The 12823-nt window shown below is 60.8% G+C and overlaps 1 protein-coding gene across 4 annotated transcripts; it reads right to left on the bottom strand.

The window, feature by feature from the left end:
* Window positions 1-8164: 8164 nt before the first annotated feature.
* Window positions 8165-12769, bottom strand: LMF2 (lipase maturation factor 2). 4 transcript variants are annotated; one of them, XM_036019802.1, is made up of 14 exons: window positions 12614-12769; window positions 11851-12104; window positions 11669-11697; window positions 11320-11537; window positions 11074-11245; window positions 10585-10733; window positions 10293-10418; window positions 10114-10219; window positions 9940-10036; window positions 9672-9854; window positions 9370-9538; window positions 9170-9281; window positions 8997-9093; window positions 8165-8904 (listed from the first exon to the last, which is right to left on the bottom strand). In XM_036019802.1, the coding sequence occupies exons 1-14, from the start codon at window positions 12705-12707 to the stop codon at window positions 8602-8604; spliced, it is 2109 nt and encodes a 702-aa protein (XP_035875695.1). In that variant the 5' UTR covers window positions 12708-12769; the 3' UTR covers window positions 8165-8601. The 4 variants fall into 4 exon arrangements, with proteins under 4 accessions (XP_035875695.1, XP_028388841.1, XP_035875697.1 ...); XM_028533040.2 differs by having other exon boundaries at window positions 10585-10726; window positions 11067-11245; window positions 12614-12768; XM_036019804.1 differs by lacking the exon at window positions 12614-12769 and adding an exon at window positions 12359-12413 and having other exon boundaries at window positions 10585-10726; window positions 11067-11245.
* Window positions 12770-12823: the final 54 nt, after the last annotated feature.

Here is a 12823-nt window from a genome sequence, read left to right on the forward strand (position 1 = left end):
CAGGGACGACCAAGTCGTCTGTTTCTGTGTTATGAACACAGAGGTTTCAGCACATGTCCGCTTCGGAACAGTGAATTACGATCCTTACCGGCACTCAGACAGCCCCTCCTCGCGGTCCCGTGACTCGACCGCAACTGCCTCTGGGGACCGCTTGCTGCCTGCCTGCTGCGACCGGCGCCCAGGCTGCTAGTTTCCTGTGTCCCACCTAAGTGATCACAAGCTTGTCGGCTTGAAACAACAGAAACTTATTCTCTCGAGTTCTGGAAGCCGAGGTGTCACCTCTGAGACTGAGGCGTCCGCAAGGCCTGCTGCCCCCAGGGGCTCCTTGCTTTCTCCAGCTCCCAGCGGCTGCCCCGGCCACGGCTGCATCTCTCCGCCCTGTGTCTGCCTCTGTCTTATGAAGACAGACATCTCCGTGGCATGCAGGCCCCCTGCCCTGATAACCCAGGATGATCTCAAGATCCTTAACTTGATCATATTTGCAAGATGCTCTTTCCAAATAAGTCACACTCCCAAGTTCCCCCGGGGTTTGATGTGGATGAGTCTTGGGGGCCATTTACCAGCTCACGCAGAGGCTGCCCCCCAGACCTGGGGTCTCTCCCCAAGGAGCCCTGGCTCCTTTGAGTGGGAAGTGGCATTTCAAGTGCACAGGTGGGGCTGGAGACTCTGGCACCTCTTGAACACCCACCTCCGCTCTGACCCCTCCTTGAGCCCCCGACCCCCTCCGCCCTGCTCAGGCTGCTGTGCGTCCACGTCCTCCAGTCCTGCCCGAAACCCACGCTGGCCTCCACGGGTTCCCCAGAGCTGCTGCTGCGTGCTGGCGTCAGGAGAGAAAGGGCTCAGGTGCTTTTCGGAGACTTTGCCAAAGCTCTTCTGCGTTCATGTGCTTCCTTTCAGAAAGCTCCTGCCTGCCCTGGGCTCTCCCGCACTGTCACTGGGCAGCCTCTCTGGGAGTGGGCGGCTGTCCTCCACGGCCCCCTCCCTGCCTGTGAGATCCCACAGGGCAGGTGCAGGGCGACAAGAGGATTCCCCCCCACCCAGGAGCTGCTCCCTGGCACGAGTGGGGCGTTGGAGAGGCAGGCAGGAGAGATCCCAGCCTGGACCGGACCTGGGCAATGGGGCCGTGGAGTGGACAGGCCTCTGCCTTCCCCGAATCAGGGAAGAGGCAGGTCTTAGAGAAAACCAGATGAGGGCTAGCGAGAGTCCCAGGGTTGGGGTGGGGTGCTTGGCGAGCTGTCCCCTGGGTCCAAAGTTGCCATCCTGATGCCACCCCTGGGGAGGCTCCCTGTGCAGAGCAGAAGCGGCCACCTTTGCCCCCAGCCCCCAGAGCCTCTCTGTGCCCCTGGCAGACCCTAACCAGCCCCCTCCAAGAAGGCCCAGGTTGAGGGGAGGGCAGTGGAGGCTACAGCTCCACATTCCTGCCCACCCAGGGAGCTGTCAGGCCTTGATGGGGGCCACCGGGCATTGGGACAGCTGCCATCCCACCGCCCTGGCTCCTTCCTGCCAGCGCCCTGCCTCCAGCTCTCCAAGCTAACCCCGGTTTCCACCTGTTTCCACCACTGGGGCTCAGGCCGTGCGGCACCTTTCTCATCAGTAATGTTTCTCTTTGAATGAGCCATTTTGCCCTGAGAAAGTGGGTTGCAAGTAACAGACTTCGAGAAGTCTCGAGTTCGTTTGCAGGCCCGCTGCGGGCCGGAAGCTGGGAACACGGCTGGGACTGGAGCTCTGGCGTCCATGCCCTGCAGGAGCAGCTAATAACAGCCTTTGCCACTCTGGATGGAAGAAGCTGCTGCAGGTGTGAGGATTAATCAACAGAAACCTCCTCTTCTCACGCCTCCCCCTGGCTTGCTCTGCCTCCCCAGCAGGAAGCAGGAGGCTCTCCTGCCCCGCAACCACTCAGCCAATGAGAGGCGGTTACCGCTCAGCCAATGAGGAGCCGAGACACTTCCAGCCCCACGTTTCCTCCAATGCTCCCTCCGCTTACAGCAGCCCCTCGGACCGCCCCCCTTTCCTCTGCAAAAGAACGTTCCTCTGCTTTGGACTACGGACTTGCCGGTGGTTTGCCTTGAGGCTGGCTGCCTTCTGGAATTGCAATTCTTTGTTTTCCCGGAGTAAACCCATTTTGCTGAAGAAATATGTCTTTTTGCCTAAGGTCAACAAGGGCCAGGCTCTGCGGACTGTAAGCCAGCCGTAGAGGAAGTGGGGCTGATTCTAAAGGTACGGGTGGCCCCAGAGCCCCGTTTGGTGCGGCTCCGTGGGTGCAGCGCCCGCCTGCGAACCAAAGGCTCGCTGGTTCGGTTCGCAGCCAGGGCCCCGCCTGGGTTTCGGGCCAGGTGCCTTTCCCTCTCTAAAAATAAATAAATAAGATATTAAAGAATCACTTAGGTGATTGAGTTTCCAGCTCAACCTGTCAGTTTTACTTGGAAACACCGATAGACAAACTATAGTCATTCAGTCTTGGTCATTTGCGGGCATTTTCTTTTAAAGATTGTATTTATTTATTTTTAGAGAGAGGGGAAGGGAGGAAGAGAGGGATGGAAGCATCGACATCTGGTTGCCTCTTGCACGTCCCCTGCTGGAGGCCTGGCTGGCAACTCAGGCATCTGCCCTCATGGGGACTCAACTGGCGACCCTTTGGTTTCCCCTACGGCTCTTAAGCCACTGAGCCACACCAGCCACGGCTATTTAAAAAAAAAAAAAAAAAAAACAGTAACAAAGTGAGCCTCTCACTTCCAGGGAAACAATGACAGCATTTGTTGCCAATGATAACGTTTAGCTTTTAAGCAAACTTTAGAATTTGGGAAAACCTGTGTGTAATGCAAGCCCCGATAGCTGGCTCTTGGTAATGCAAGTGCCTGACTTAGACTCTGCTGGCAGCAGCCCCCATTTCAAGGAGGTGGGACTTCCAAGAAGGCTCTGGAAGGAACAGACGACAGCCACGGGACTAGAAAAAAAACAAGGCTAACTCGCCCCAACCCGACCTCCTTTGCTGCAAGAGATGTTTGATTTTGATAACTGACCATCTCCGCTACTTGTCTTTTTTTTCTTCCTGCAGTCTAGATATCTGTCTGATGCTTTAAATTCACCAAAGGGTGAGCCCACAGAACCCTAGGACCCACCTCAACACCCATGAAAGGAGCACCAGCCCCCTGGAGGCTCCCGAACCTCGTGTGCACCCCTTGGCATGCCTTGTATACCCACAGGGCCTGGAAGTAAAAACTCTTCCCCTGCCGCGCACCCCCGCCAAAGTTATTGACGAAGGGCGCCTCACAAGCCTAACCACCAAAGGGTCCCCTCGGCGGTGACCCTGGCTGGGAAGGGAAGATGCTGGGGGACCTGACTTTGGCCCAGCTGAGAGCCACCGGGCATTTCTGGCTGGTAGCGTTACTATCCATAGACTGAGACCAGCAGCTGTGTCCACTACCGTGAACTTGACGGCTTCCTCATCCTTAAAGGTTTTTTGATGAGGTCAATGCACCTCTGATTGTATTAATGAATGTGGGTTTTTTTAAGGCTGTGCAATGGGATGGGTCGACATGTGGAAGATCTGCATAATTTAATGAACTAATTTTTTAAGATTTTATTTATTTATTTTTAGAGAGGGAAGGGAGGGAGAAAGACAGAGAAAGAGAGAAACATCAATGTGTGGTTGCTGGGGGCCGTGTCCTGCAACCCAGGTATGTAGCCTGACTGGGAATCGAACCTGCGACACTTTGGTTCGCAGCCCGCGCTCAATCCACTGAGCTATGCCAGCCAGGATGAACTAATATTTTTCAAGTGACCAATATATGATGTTCAAAATCATGCAAGATGCACCAGTGGATCTGCATGAGACCAGAAACCTCTCTGGTAGCCCTGGCTGCCATGGCTCAGTGGACTGAGCACCGGCCTGAGAACCCAAGTGTCACCCATTGGATTCCCAGTCAGGGCACACGTCTGGGTTGTGGGCCAGGTCCCCAGTAGGGGGTGCTCGAGAGGCAACCACACACTGAGGTTTCTCTCCCTCTCTTTCTTCCTCCCTTCCCCTCTGTCTAAAAATAAATTTTAAAACATCTTTTTAAAAAAGGCTCACTGGTGTGGTTTCAAATCCCAAATTGCAGTGAGTCCCTAGGAAAGTGCTACTTAGAGCCTTGAATGCGGTGTGAGAGAGTCTGCGACGATCCAAAGCTTCCAAAACACTCTTCCCCTTCTCCAGCCACATGTCTGGGGGAGGCCAGGTTTTCTTCGTGTGTTTCAATCAGAAAGACATTGGGACAGACGGACCAGAAGTCAGGCGTTAAATATTATGTTGCAAAAGTGCACATTTACGCCACTCTTCTCAGTATTTTGGGAAATGCAGTTCATTTTCATTCAAATATTTGTTATTACGGAAGCATATTATGAATTTATTTTTATGTTTAAATAAAACGGTCCTGCATAGTTTTTAGGACGGTAAAGGCGTCCGGGCCAGATGACTGAGCCCACGGGTGCCCGTCAACTTCTTCCTGCAGGGTGCTGACCTCGGTCCAGCGGGTCCATGAGGGCAGAGGAGGAGGTCACGTGGGCATTGTCACCCAAGCCAGGGGTCCTCAGCATGGTCACCCCAGAGCCCACAGTGTGCACCCCCTCCATGGGGAGCAGTCGGCCAGCACGGTGGGGAGGAACTTGACATTAACAGCCCTCTGTGTGTATTTGGGCCTGCTGTCCCTGTCCCCTGTGCTTCCTCCCACTGATGCGGGGGATGCCCATCGCCCAGGTAGCCTGCCCAATGTCCTTCTTCCCAGCGAACGACCTATAAGCCCCAAGTCAACGGCCTGATGAAAGGTGGCTGGCCAGCTGAAGACTCGGCCATGGTGCCAGCTTGGCGACAGCACCCTTGCGTGTCAGGATGCTGCAAATACAGTGTGGAGCCCTCAGTGCAGCGCCCGGGAGCCATCAGGGGAGTGCGTCTCACTCCTGCCCACAGCGCCCCCAGTGAAACTGTTGCTGCCTGCTCTGGTGACGGTGACGCGGTGACTCTCGGTGAGGATGCGTCGTGGAATGTGGTTCCCAGGGAAGCAGGGCTTCCTCCGGGACACGCAGCAGCTCTTTGCTGGAGCCAGGCAGCCAGCCACGTGGCTGTTCCGAGCACCTCCGCAAGCGCCGGCGGCCGAGCAGGCGGGGCAGGTGGGGAGGCGTGCCCGGCGCCGGCTTCCTCTGGGAGGGGCTGCGGGTACGCGGCTGCGAGGCTGGCGGGGGGCCGCGGGACAGGATCTGGGAGACCCCCAGATGCCGCATGGATCGCCAAATCCAGTGGCCAGAGCCGGTGGAAGCCGGCGGCACCTGCGCACACAAGCCCCGCTCAGGCTCCTCCGCCCCGCGCCCGCGCGCAGGGAGGGCTCCCGGCCGGTGGCTGTTGCAGAAACAAGCGTGGCCACTTTTTCCCTCCTGTCTTTCAGACACTAATCAATTTTTGGTTTCTTTCTTGGTGGGCCAGCTTCACAGTTCAAGGTGTGAAATACAGAATTTTGAGACAGTTTGTGCTGAGTTCAGAGGGGCGGGTGTTCATCCAGACCTGGAGGTGATGTGGGTGTCTCCCCACCTCTGCGTAAGTGAAGGGGGGGGGTGTGTGTCCAATGGCCATCTCGCGTTAGTGAAGTTTCAGGGGCGGAGGGTAAGGGAGTATAAATCAGAAAGATGGATTCTCCAGGGTCCTGGGCACCCCAAGGGGTGGGAACCACGCCAGGTCCCTCAGTATCTAAACTCCTGTGGCGGGGATCCATCCTCTCACGAGTCTGGGTGGGCTGCAGGACTGCACCTCCTTCTGCTTTTCCCCTTGGAAGCTAAAAAGGGGGGAAACTTGGTGCCACCCCGGCAGCTCCCGGGGCCTGTGTTCCAACCTGGCCACCGCACTGACCACTGAATTTGAACCAGGGAGCCGACTGGGTACAGTGCTGTGCCCAGACACAATGTGACCTCACGAGGCCCTGCTGTGGCAAGGTTTTGCTCCTGGTCAGTCTTGGTTTACTCATGGCACAGGGACATGCAAGATAATTGTTGCCTCACTACATCAATACGTTTATGCATTTACCTCTTTTCAAGGCTTGAAAAGATTGTGTTAGGTCAGATAACTGGACACTTAAAATATAAGTTAAAATGAAATTTGTAAAGCAGTTAATATATTTTAGGCATTTAAAATTTAGTTTACTTTAAAGATTTTATGTCTTTTTAGACAGAAGGGAAGGGAGGGAGAAAGAGACGGAAACATCAATGTGTGGTTGCCTCTCATGCGCCCCCTACTGGGGACCTGGCCCAGAACCCAAGCATGTGCCCTGACTGGGAATCGAACCTGTGACTCCTTGGTTTGCAGGCTGGTGCTCAACCCACTGAGCCTCACCAGCCAGGGCTGATACAGGATTGATATCCAGAATATATAAAAAACTACAACTTAACGACAACAACAAAGAATCAACTAAAAATAGGCAGGGGACTTGAATAGACATTTCTTCAAAGATACACAAGTGGCCAGCAAGCACGTGAGAAGACGCTCAGCACCATTCGTCTTCGGGCAAGAGCAAATCCAAACAACCACGAGGTCCTGTTTCACGCCCGGAAGGATGGCTGTCACCAAAAAAGGGAAAGTCGGTTGTGGAGAAAGTGCAAACACGGCCCGAGGAAATGTAAGAGGGGTTCCCTGTGTGCAGAACTGTCTGGTGACTCCTCAAAAGGCAAACCCAGAGTTGCCGCGGGGTCCTGTAATTCCACTCCCAGCCGCCGACCCAAACTGCACACCCACGTCCACAGCAAAGGTTTCCGTAACAGCCGAAGCCGGGACACCCAGATGCCCTGGTGCATAACTGCATAAGCCAGGTGGGGTGCACACAGGGCACGCAGAGCGATGTCACCAGCCACGGAACGGAGTGAAGCTCCGGGAGGCGGGGCCACGTGAACGTGCCTTAAAAACCCCGTGCTCCGTGAGAGAAGCCAGATGTGAGAGTGTAACTGTGTAGTCCTGTTCACATCGAGTGTCCAGGACAGGCACCTCTACGGAAACAGAAGTCACGGCAGTGGGTGCCGAGGGCGAGGTGTGCGCAGGGTTGCGAGATGCCCGCGGAGGCGAGCGGGGTTTCTTCTGGAGGTGGCGGAAGGGTTAAACTTGACCGTGGTGACAGACGCACCGCTCCGGGAATCTGCGAGGGCTGCTGAATGGTGCACTTGGAGCGGGTGAGTTACGTGGCGTGTGAATTGTCTCAAGAGAGCTGTCATAGGGAACAAAACACCTCGAAAGAGAAATTCATCAACTGACTTCAAAAGCCTCGGAAAAACCCAACATTTTTAATTTGGGGTGTGTTGTTGTCCTAAACCAAAAGTCAGCTTACAGACCACTCACTCCAGGTGTCAGAGCACTTAGAAGCCACCTGCAAGCTCAGGTCGCAGGTCCCCTGGAGTCGCGAGTGGCTGTGGGCACAGGCTGGACATGTAGCTCCGTCTGCCCGGGTTGGTCAGAGGGGCCAGCGGCATGGAGAGGAGCCGAGCCCGACGGCAAGCTGCCCGGGGTTGTGCGGGCAGGCACGGGGGGCAGAGGGGGTGCTGAGCTAAGTGCCCACAGAGGTCGGCGGCCTGACTGACCCCAAAAGGAAGCCTGGACAGTGCCCTCTTCCGCCCGGACCCAGGGCCCCAGCTCCTGCCCCTGCCTGTCCCCACCCGCACCCTCCCCCGCTCCTCAGGCTGCTTTTCAGCCCCAGGCCTTCCTTTGCCGAGTGGTGCTCCGTGTCCCCCGACCTGCCCCCCGCGCTGCTCTCGCCACCTCCCCAGCTCCCCTTCACTCCCGGCCCGGGCAACGTCCAGCACTCTAGGTCTTCTGTTCTTCCTCAAGACGCAGTGGAGGCAGAAGCAGGAAAGACGGCAGGAGCCGAGTTCTGGTGAGTTCTCTGGCTCTCCGGTGGTTCTGGGTTCCACATTCTGGGACTGGCCCGGAAGCCCTGATGTGTGCACTTGACAAGCCAGCCAGGCTGTGCCAGCCTGAGGCTCAGGGGCTCGGGCAGGGCTGGGCCCTCGTGCCCACTTTAGAGAGGGGAACACCGAGGGCGGGAGAGCAGAGGCACCCCAGAAGCCAGGGCAGCGACAGGCGGACAACACAACACCTGGGCTGTGTCCACTGCCAGAGACACCGTCCCCAGGCTCCCCAGCGGGAAGAAACCACACGTCAGGCACAAAGAAGCCTTTATTGGCTCATGGACCGAGTGACGGGGCGGGCGCGTGTGGAGACACCGTGCCAAGGCTATCTCTTCTCTCTCGAGCAGGTGCCGTGGTCACGGCACCAGATCCAGGCCCCCGCAGACCCGGACACCCACAGTCCTGACGACCACGTCCTGGGAAGGGCCTTGAGCCGGTCACACAGCCGCCTCTGGGGCCACTGTCCAGGCCAGAAGGTGCACCGGGGAGGGACGTGGTTGGTACGGGGGACATGTGGACCCTGGAAGCAGCGGGGTGGACAGAGCCTGCCCCCGAGGGCGACGCCCCAGCCCGAATCTGCCTGGACAGCTGGCTCGGGCTCAGTGGCCGGGCTGCACGCTGCTCCGGAAGGCTGGAGGTGTGCCAGGGACCCCACCCTCTCTGGACACGCGGCCGACAAGAGTGTGGCTACTTTTTCCGCCGGGTGGTCTGGGAGCTGCTGTTGCAGTTGCTGGGGGCTGGAGCGGCCTGCTCAGTGGCAGCCCCCGGGTCCTTCTTGGGGGCTGGCCTGTGCTTCTCCTCCCTGGGGGGAGGGGAGGACCGGGAGGGACGGGGCCCCAGCAGGGCCTGCACGACCCTGACGGCCCCCACGGCGAGGATGAGTCCCCAGAGCAGCGTAGGCGCCTCCAGCGGGGAGAGCTGCTTCCGCACCCAGAGGAGGGCCCGGGCGAGGGAGTTGCCAGAGCTGCGGGCCCGGGGCGGGCTCTTGTCCTGTGGGGCAGGATTGAGGCGAGTCAGGGGGGTCGTGTTGTGGGTGGAGGTCGGCCCTGCCACCTCTCCCAGCCTGGCCAGCGCCTTCGTACCTGGAAGCCGAACTGCCTGAGCAGCGTGTCCAGCGTCGGGTCCCCCAGGGACACAGGTGGGAAGAATTCCTCCACCCACTGGCGTCGCCACCACTGGCTGCGGTAGGGCACCGTGGTTTAGGAGGCGCCCAGCGAGGTCCCGGCCCCCAGCCCCGAGGGCGCCCCAGCCTTACCCCTGCTCCCCAGGCTGTGAGAACCAGTACTTGTAACGCTGGGCCCGCACGTAGGTGGGCGGCTGCTTGTGGAAGGGGTACCTGGCCACGTCGTGCTGGATGAGGCGGATCACTGCGGGGGAGGGGGCTCAGCGGGCGGCTCCCTCAGCACCGCCCACAAGCCCCCAACCCAAAAGCCCCGGCCCCTCCGCGGGCCTCACCTGGCTCCTTGCCCTGCAGCAGGCAGAGCACCAGGCTGGTGAACCACGGGCTGTGCGTGTGTGGGCCCAGGGCGGCGAACCACATCTGCCAATCAAGGCGTGGCTGGTGGGGTGCCACGACGGGGGGCGGCCAGCTCACGTTCCCAGGCTTGTACATGAAGTCGATCTCCTGCACCGGGCCGATCTGGGCTCACGAGGGCAGCTGGGCCTGGGTGTCCCCCTTCTCCCCCAACCCCACTCCAGTGGGTTTCCCACCCGAGGAGCCCCCCAGGGGCCCCAAGCTGGGCTCCTGGAGCACTTACCGTCCAGTGGTGCCCATCGTAGCTGCCCTCCAGCACCACCTCAGGCCGCCCACCCAGACCGGTCATCCGTCGGAAGAGGCCGTAGGAGCTAGCCAGCTGCAGGTGCTCCACGGCGCCAAACAGGCGGTGGGCCTCTGTCCAGAGGCGCCCGTGGGTGGAGGGCTCCACGTAGGAGTACGGCACCTAGAGGCAAAGGGGTAGAGACTCAGTGTGCTCTTCCGGCCCCTTCCCAACCCCCCCTCCCTGTCCTCTGTGAAGTGCTACCCACCAGGCTGACCAGGAACATGGCCACGGTGGCGGAGCCAAAGATGGACAGCTGGACTGCAGCCCAGAGCTTCCGCAGCCACCCTCGCACCTGGGTCCACCTGAGGGGCAGGAGCCGAGCAGGGTCAGCCCTGCTCTGCACACCAGCCCAGCACCCCCACCCCAGCCCTGCGTGTACCTCCAGAGGGCGGCCAGCAGTTCCCAGGCGAGGGAGGCACCCCCCAGCCACATGGTGGGCAGGGTCACCGTCTTCAGCCACTGGGAGAACTGGTGGAAGGTGAAGGCTGTGCAAGGGAGGGGCGTGAGGAGGGGCGGTCCAGCCCAGCCCCTGCACCCCGGCACCCAGCTGGCACTCACTGGTTCTGGAGCGGATGGTGTGGTGCTCCCAGTCGACCTCCAGGCCAAAGTAGTGCACGGTGCCATAGGCCAGCAGCCCATAGACGGTCAGTTCCAGCAGCAGGGCCAGCAGGGCCTTGGGCCGGGCTGCAGGGCAGGAGAGTCATGGTCAGCTGGGAACGGGGTGGAGGGGGGAAGCCAGGGGGCTGGGGAGCTGGGGGAGAGACCAGTGGGGGCTGCTGGGGGAAGGAGACAGACACCCTGCTGGCCGTTCGGGGGAGGGGGGCTGGCTGTCCAGACAGGGGACACTCACAGGCAGGTGTCTTTCTGCGGCGGCTGTTGCCAGACCTGGCAGCCAAGTGCTGGTCGTCCAGGAGGGCAGTGGTGAGCACCAGGGTGAGCAGGTTGAAGAAGTTGTAGTTGCCGGTGACGATGATCAGGACTTGCAGCAGGACCTGGGCGAGCATCTGCGCTCAGAGCCCAGGCCGCACCCCCTACCTGGTCCTTCAGATCCTGCCCCCACCCCCCCCGCCTAGGTCTTTCTTACAGGCACCCCACCCCTTCAGCATCTCTAGGCCTCCATCCTGTCCCCACTCCTCCTCCTCTACCTTCTACTCAATCTCCCCATGGCTCCTCCACGCCACCCTGAGAAAAACCAAGGTCCGCATGCCCCTGCCCTGCTTACTGGAGCCTGACGCCCTCTAGCAGGGCTGTGCCCTGCCCCCGAGGCACACCTGCACACCTTGAGCTACCTAGGCCCCCTGCCTGTCTCTGGATGTCCGACGCCCCACCCACCTGGGAATAGAAGGCAGCCAGGCGCAGGCGGCGCACAGGGGCGAAGAACAGAGGGGGCACGGCGATCTCGATGAGGAAGGTGGCCACCACGCTGAGCTTGTGCAGCCAGACGGGCAGGTGGTGGGCGAACCAGGCGGCAGGTGTGGGCAGGCACTGCGTCTCATAGTGGTAGGTGAGGGCTGTAGGTGACGGTGGGTGGTCAGGGCTGGGCAGAGCCCCCAGGATTGCCCCGTGGGCAGGCTGGGACCCTCACCAGTGAGCCCCCACCACGCGGGGCAACGGCTGGTCAGCTTGACCACACCCGAGGCGAACATGAGGCGAAACAGCAGCCAGCGCACGAGCCAGAAGGGGAGGGCTTCATGGGGCAAGGCCCCAGCCAGCCCACCCTGGGGGGGCTGCTTATGGTGGGGGGGTTGCCACAGAGGGGCCACCAGCACAGCCAGGAAGCCAGTCTCCAGCAGCAGGGAGTCCCTAAGGGGAGAAGGAAGAGCACAGAGGGCCCCCCCATCAAGGCGGCTCCCCCAGAGGGTCCCCCCAGGAAAGGCAAACACACCCTGCCCCACCCCCAGCCTCCTGAAGCCCCTCCCCCAAAAGTCACTCACCACTGGAAATAAAGGAACACCTGGCCCACCTGCAGAGAGAGGGGTTGTCAGGGAGCAGGGGGTGTGTGTCCAGGGAGGCAGGCCAGGCAGAGATGGGTGGGGTGGAGGGTGGATGGGGCTGAAGTGAACTGGTGACAAGGTTTGCAGTGGTGGTGGGGGGACAGCAGGCAGCCCCCACTTGCCTGGCAGGCAGACAGGTAGGCAGCCCAGAGCAGCAGGTAGACGAGGAGGTGGCGAAGCTGGGGCAGCAGCAGGGCGCCCAGGGCCAGCAGGGCGCCCAGCAGGCTCAGCAGCTCCAGGCCCTGTGCTGTGTCCAGCCCGAGTCTAGGTGCCTCCCACAGCAGCGTCGGGGTCTCCCACAGCTGCTGCCAGGGCCCCTTGCCCTGAGGCCGCAGTGTCCTCCGCGCAGGCAGGATGCCCTCGGTGCCATACAGGCCTGTGGAAGGGGACATAAGGCCCAGGTCCCGGACCCTGTCCTGGGAGGCCCGACTACCCCCACCATCCTGGCCTGCACATCCGCCTCCTAAGGTCAAGACCTGCAGCCCTTTCCCCCCAACCTAGGTCAGGACGCGCAGACTCGAACCCCAACAGGTCAGCACCTGAGGACCGCCCCTGCCCCGGGGTCAGCTTCCGCCCCTCCCCGGACTCCCCAGGCCAGAATCTCCCGCTTGGCACAGCCCAGTCTGCTACCTGCCCCACCAGACATGGGCCCACGTGCCTCTGGCTCTGTCCCTCGCCAGGTCAGAGCCCGAGCCCCGTGGGGAACGGAACACTGCAAGGCCCTCCTTCCCCCAAACCCTGCAGCCCGCGGGGGGACACGAGCCGCAGCCCCCGCCCCACGCGGCAAGGCCTGGACCTCACTCCCGCCCCAGGACAGCGGAGTGCCACCGGGGAGATGAGAGGGCACGGGCGCGGGTTGGGGGGATCCGCGCTCGGCGCCCTCACCCGGGATCTGTGTGTAGAGGGACGCGAAGGCGAACAAGAAAACGGCGGCCACGCCCTGGAGGAAGAGCTGCCGCGGGAGCCGGGAGCCCGCCATGTCCGCTACGCGGCCCGCTGGACGAGAGCCCGCTGGCCCGCCCGACCACGCCCCGCCGGCGCAACGGCACGCCCCGCCCACCCGGGCCCGCCCCCACCAGCCCTCGCCCCGCCCCC

This window comes from Phyllostomus discolor, chromosome 2 (assembly GCF_004126475.2).
Source record: "Phyllostomus discolor isolate MPI-MPIP mPhyDis1 chromosome 2, mPhyDis1.pri.v3, whole genome shotgun sequence".
Lineage (NCBI taxonomy): Eukaryota > Metazoa > Chordata > Mammalia > Chiroptera > Phyllostomidae > Phyllostomus > Phyllostomus discolor.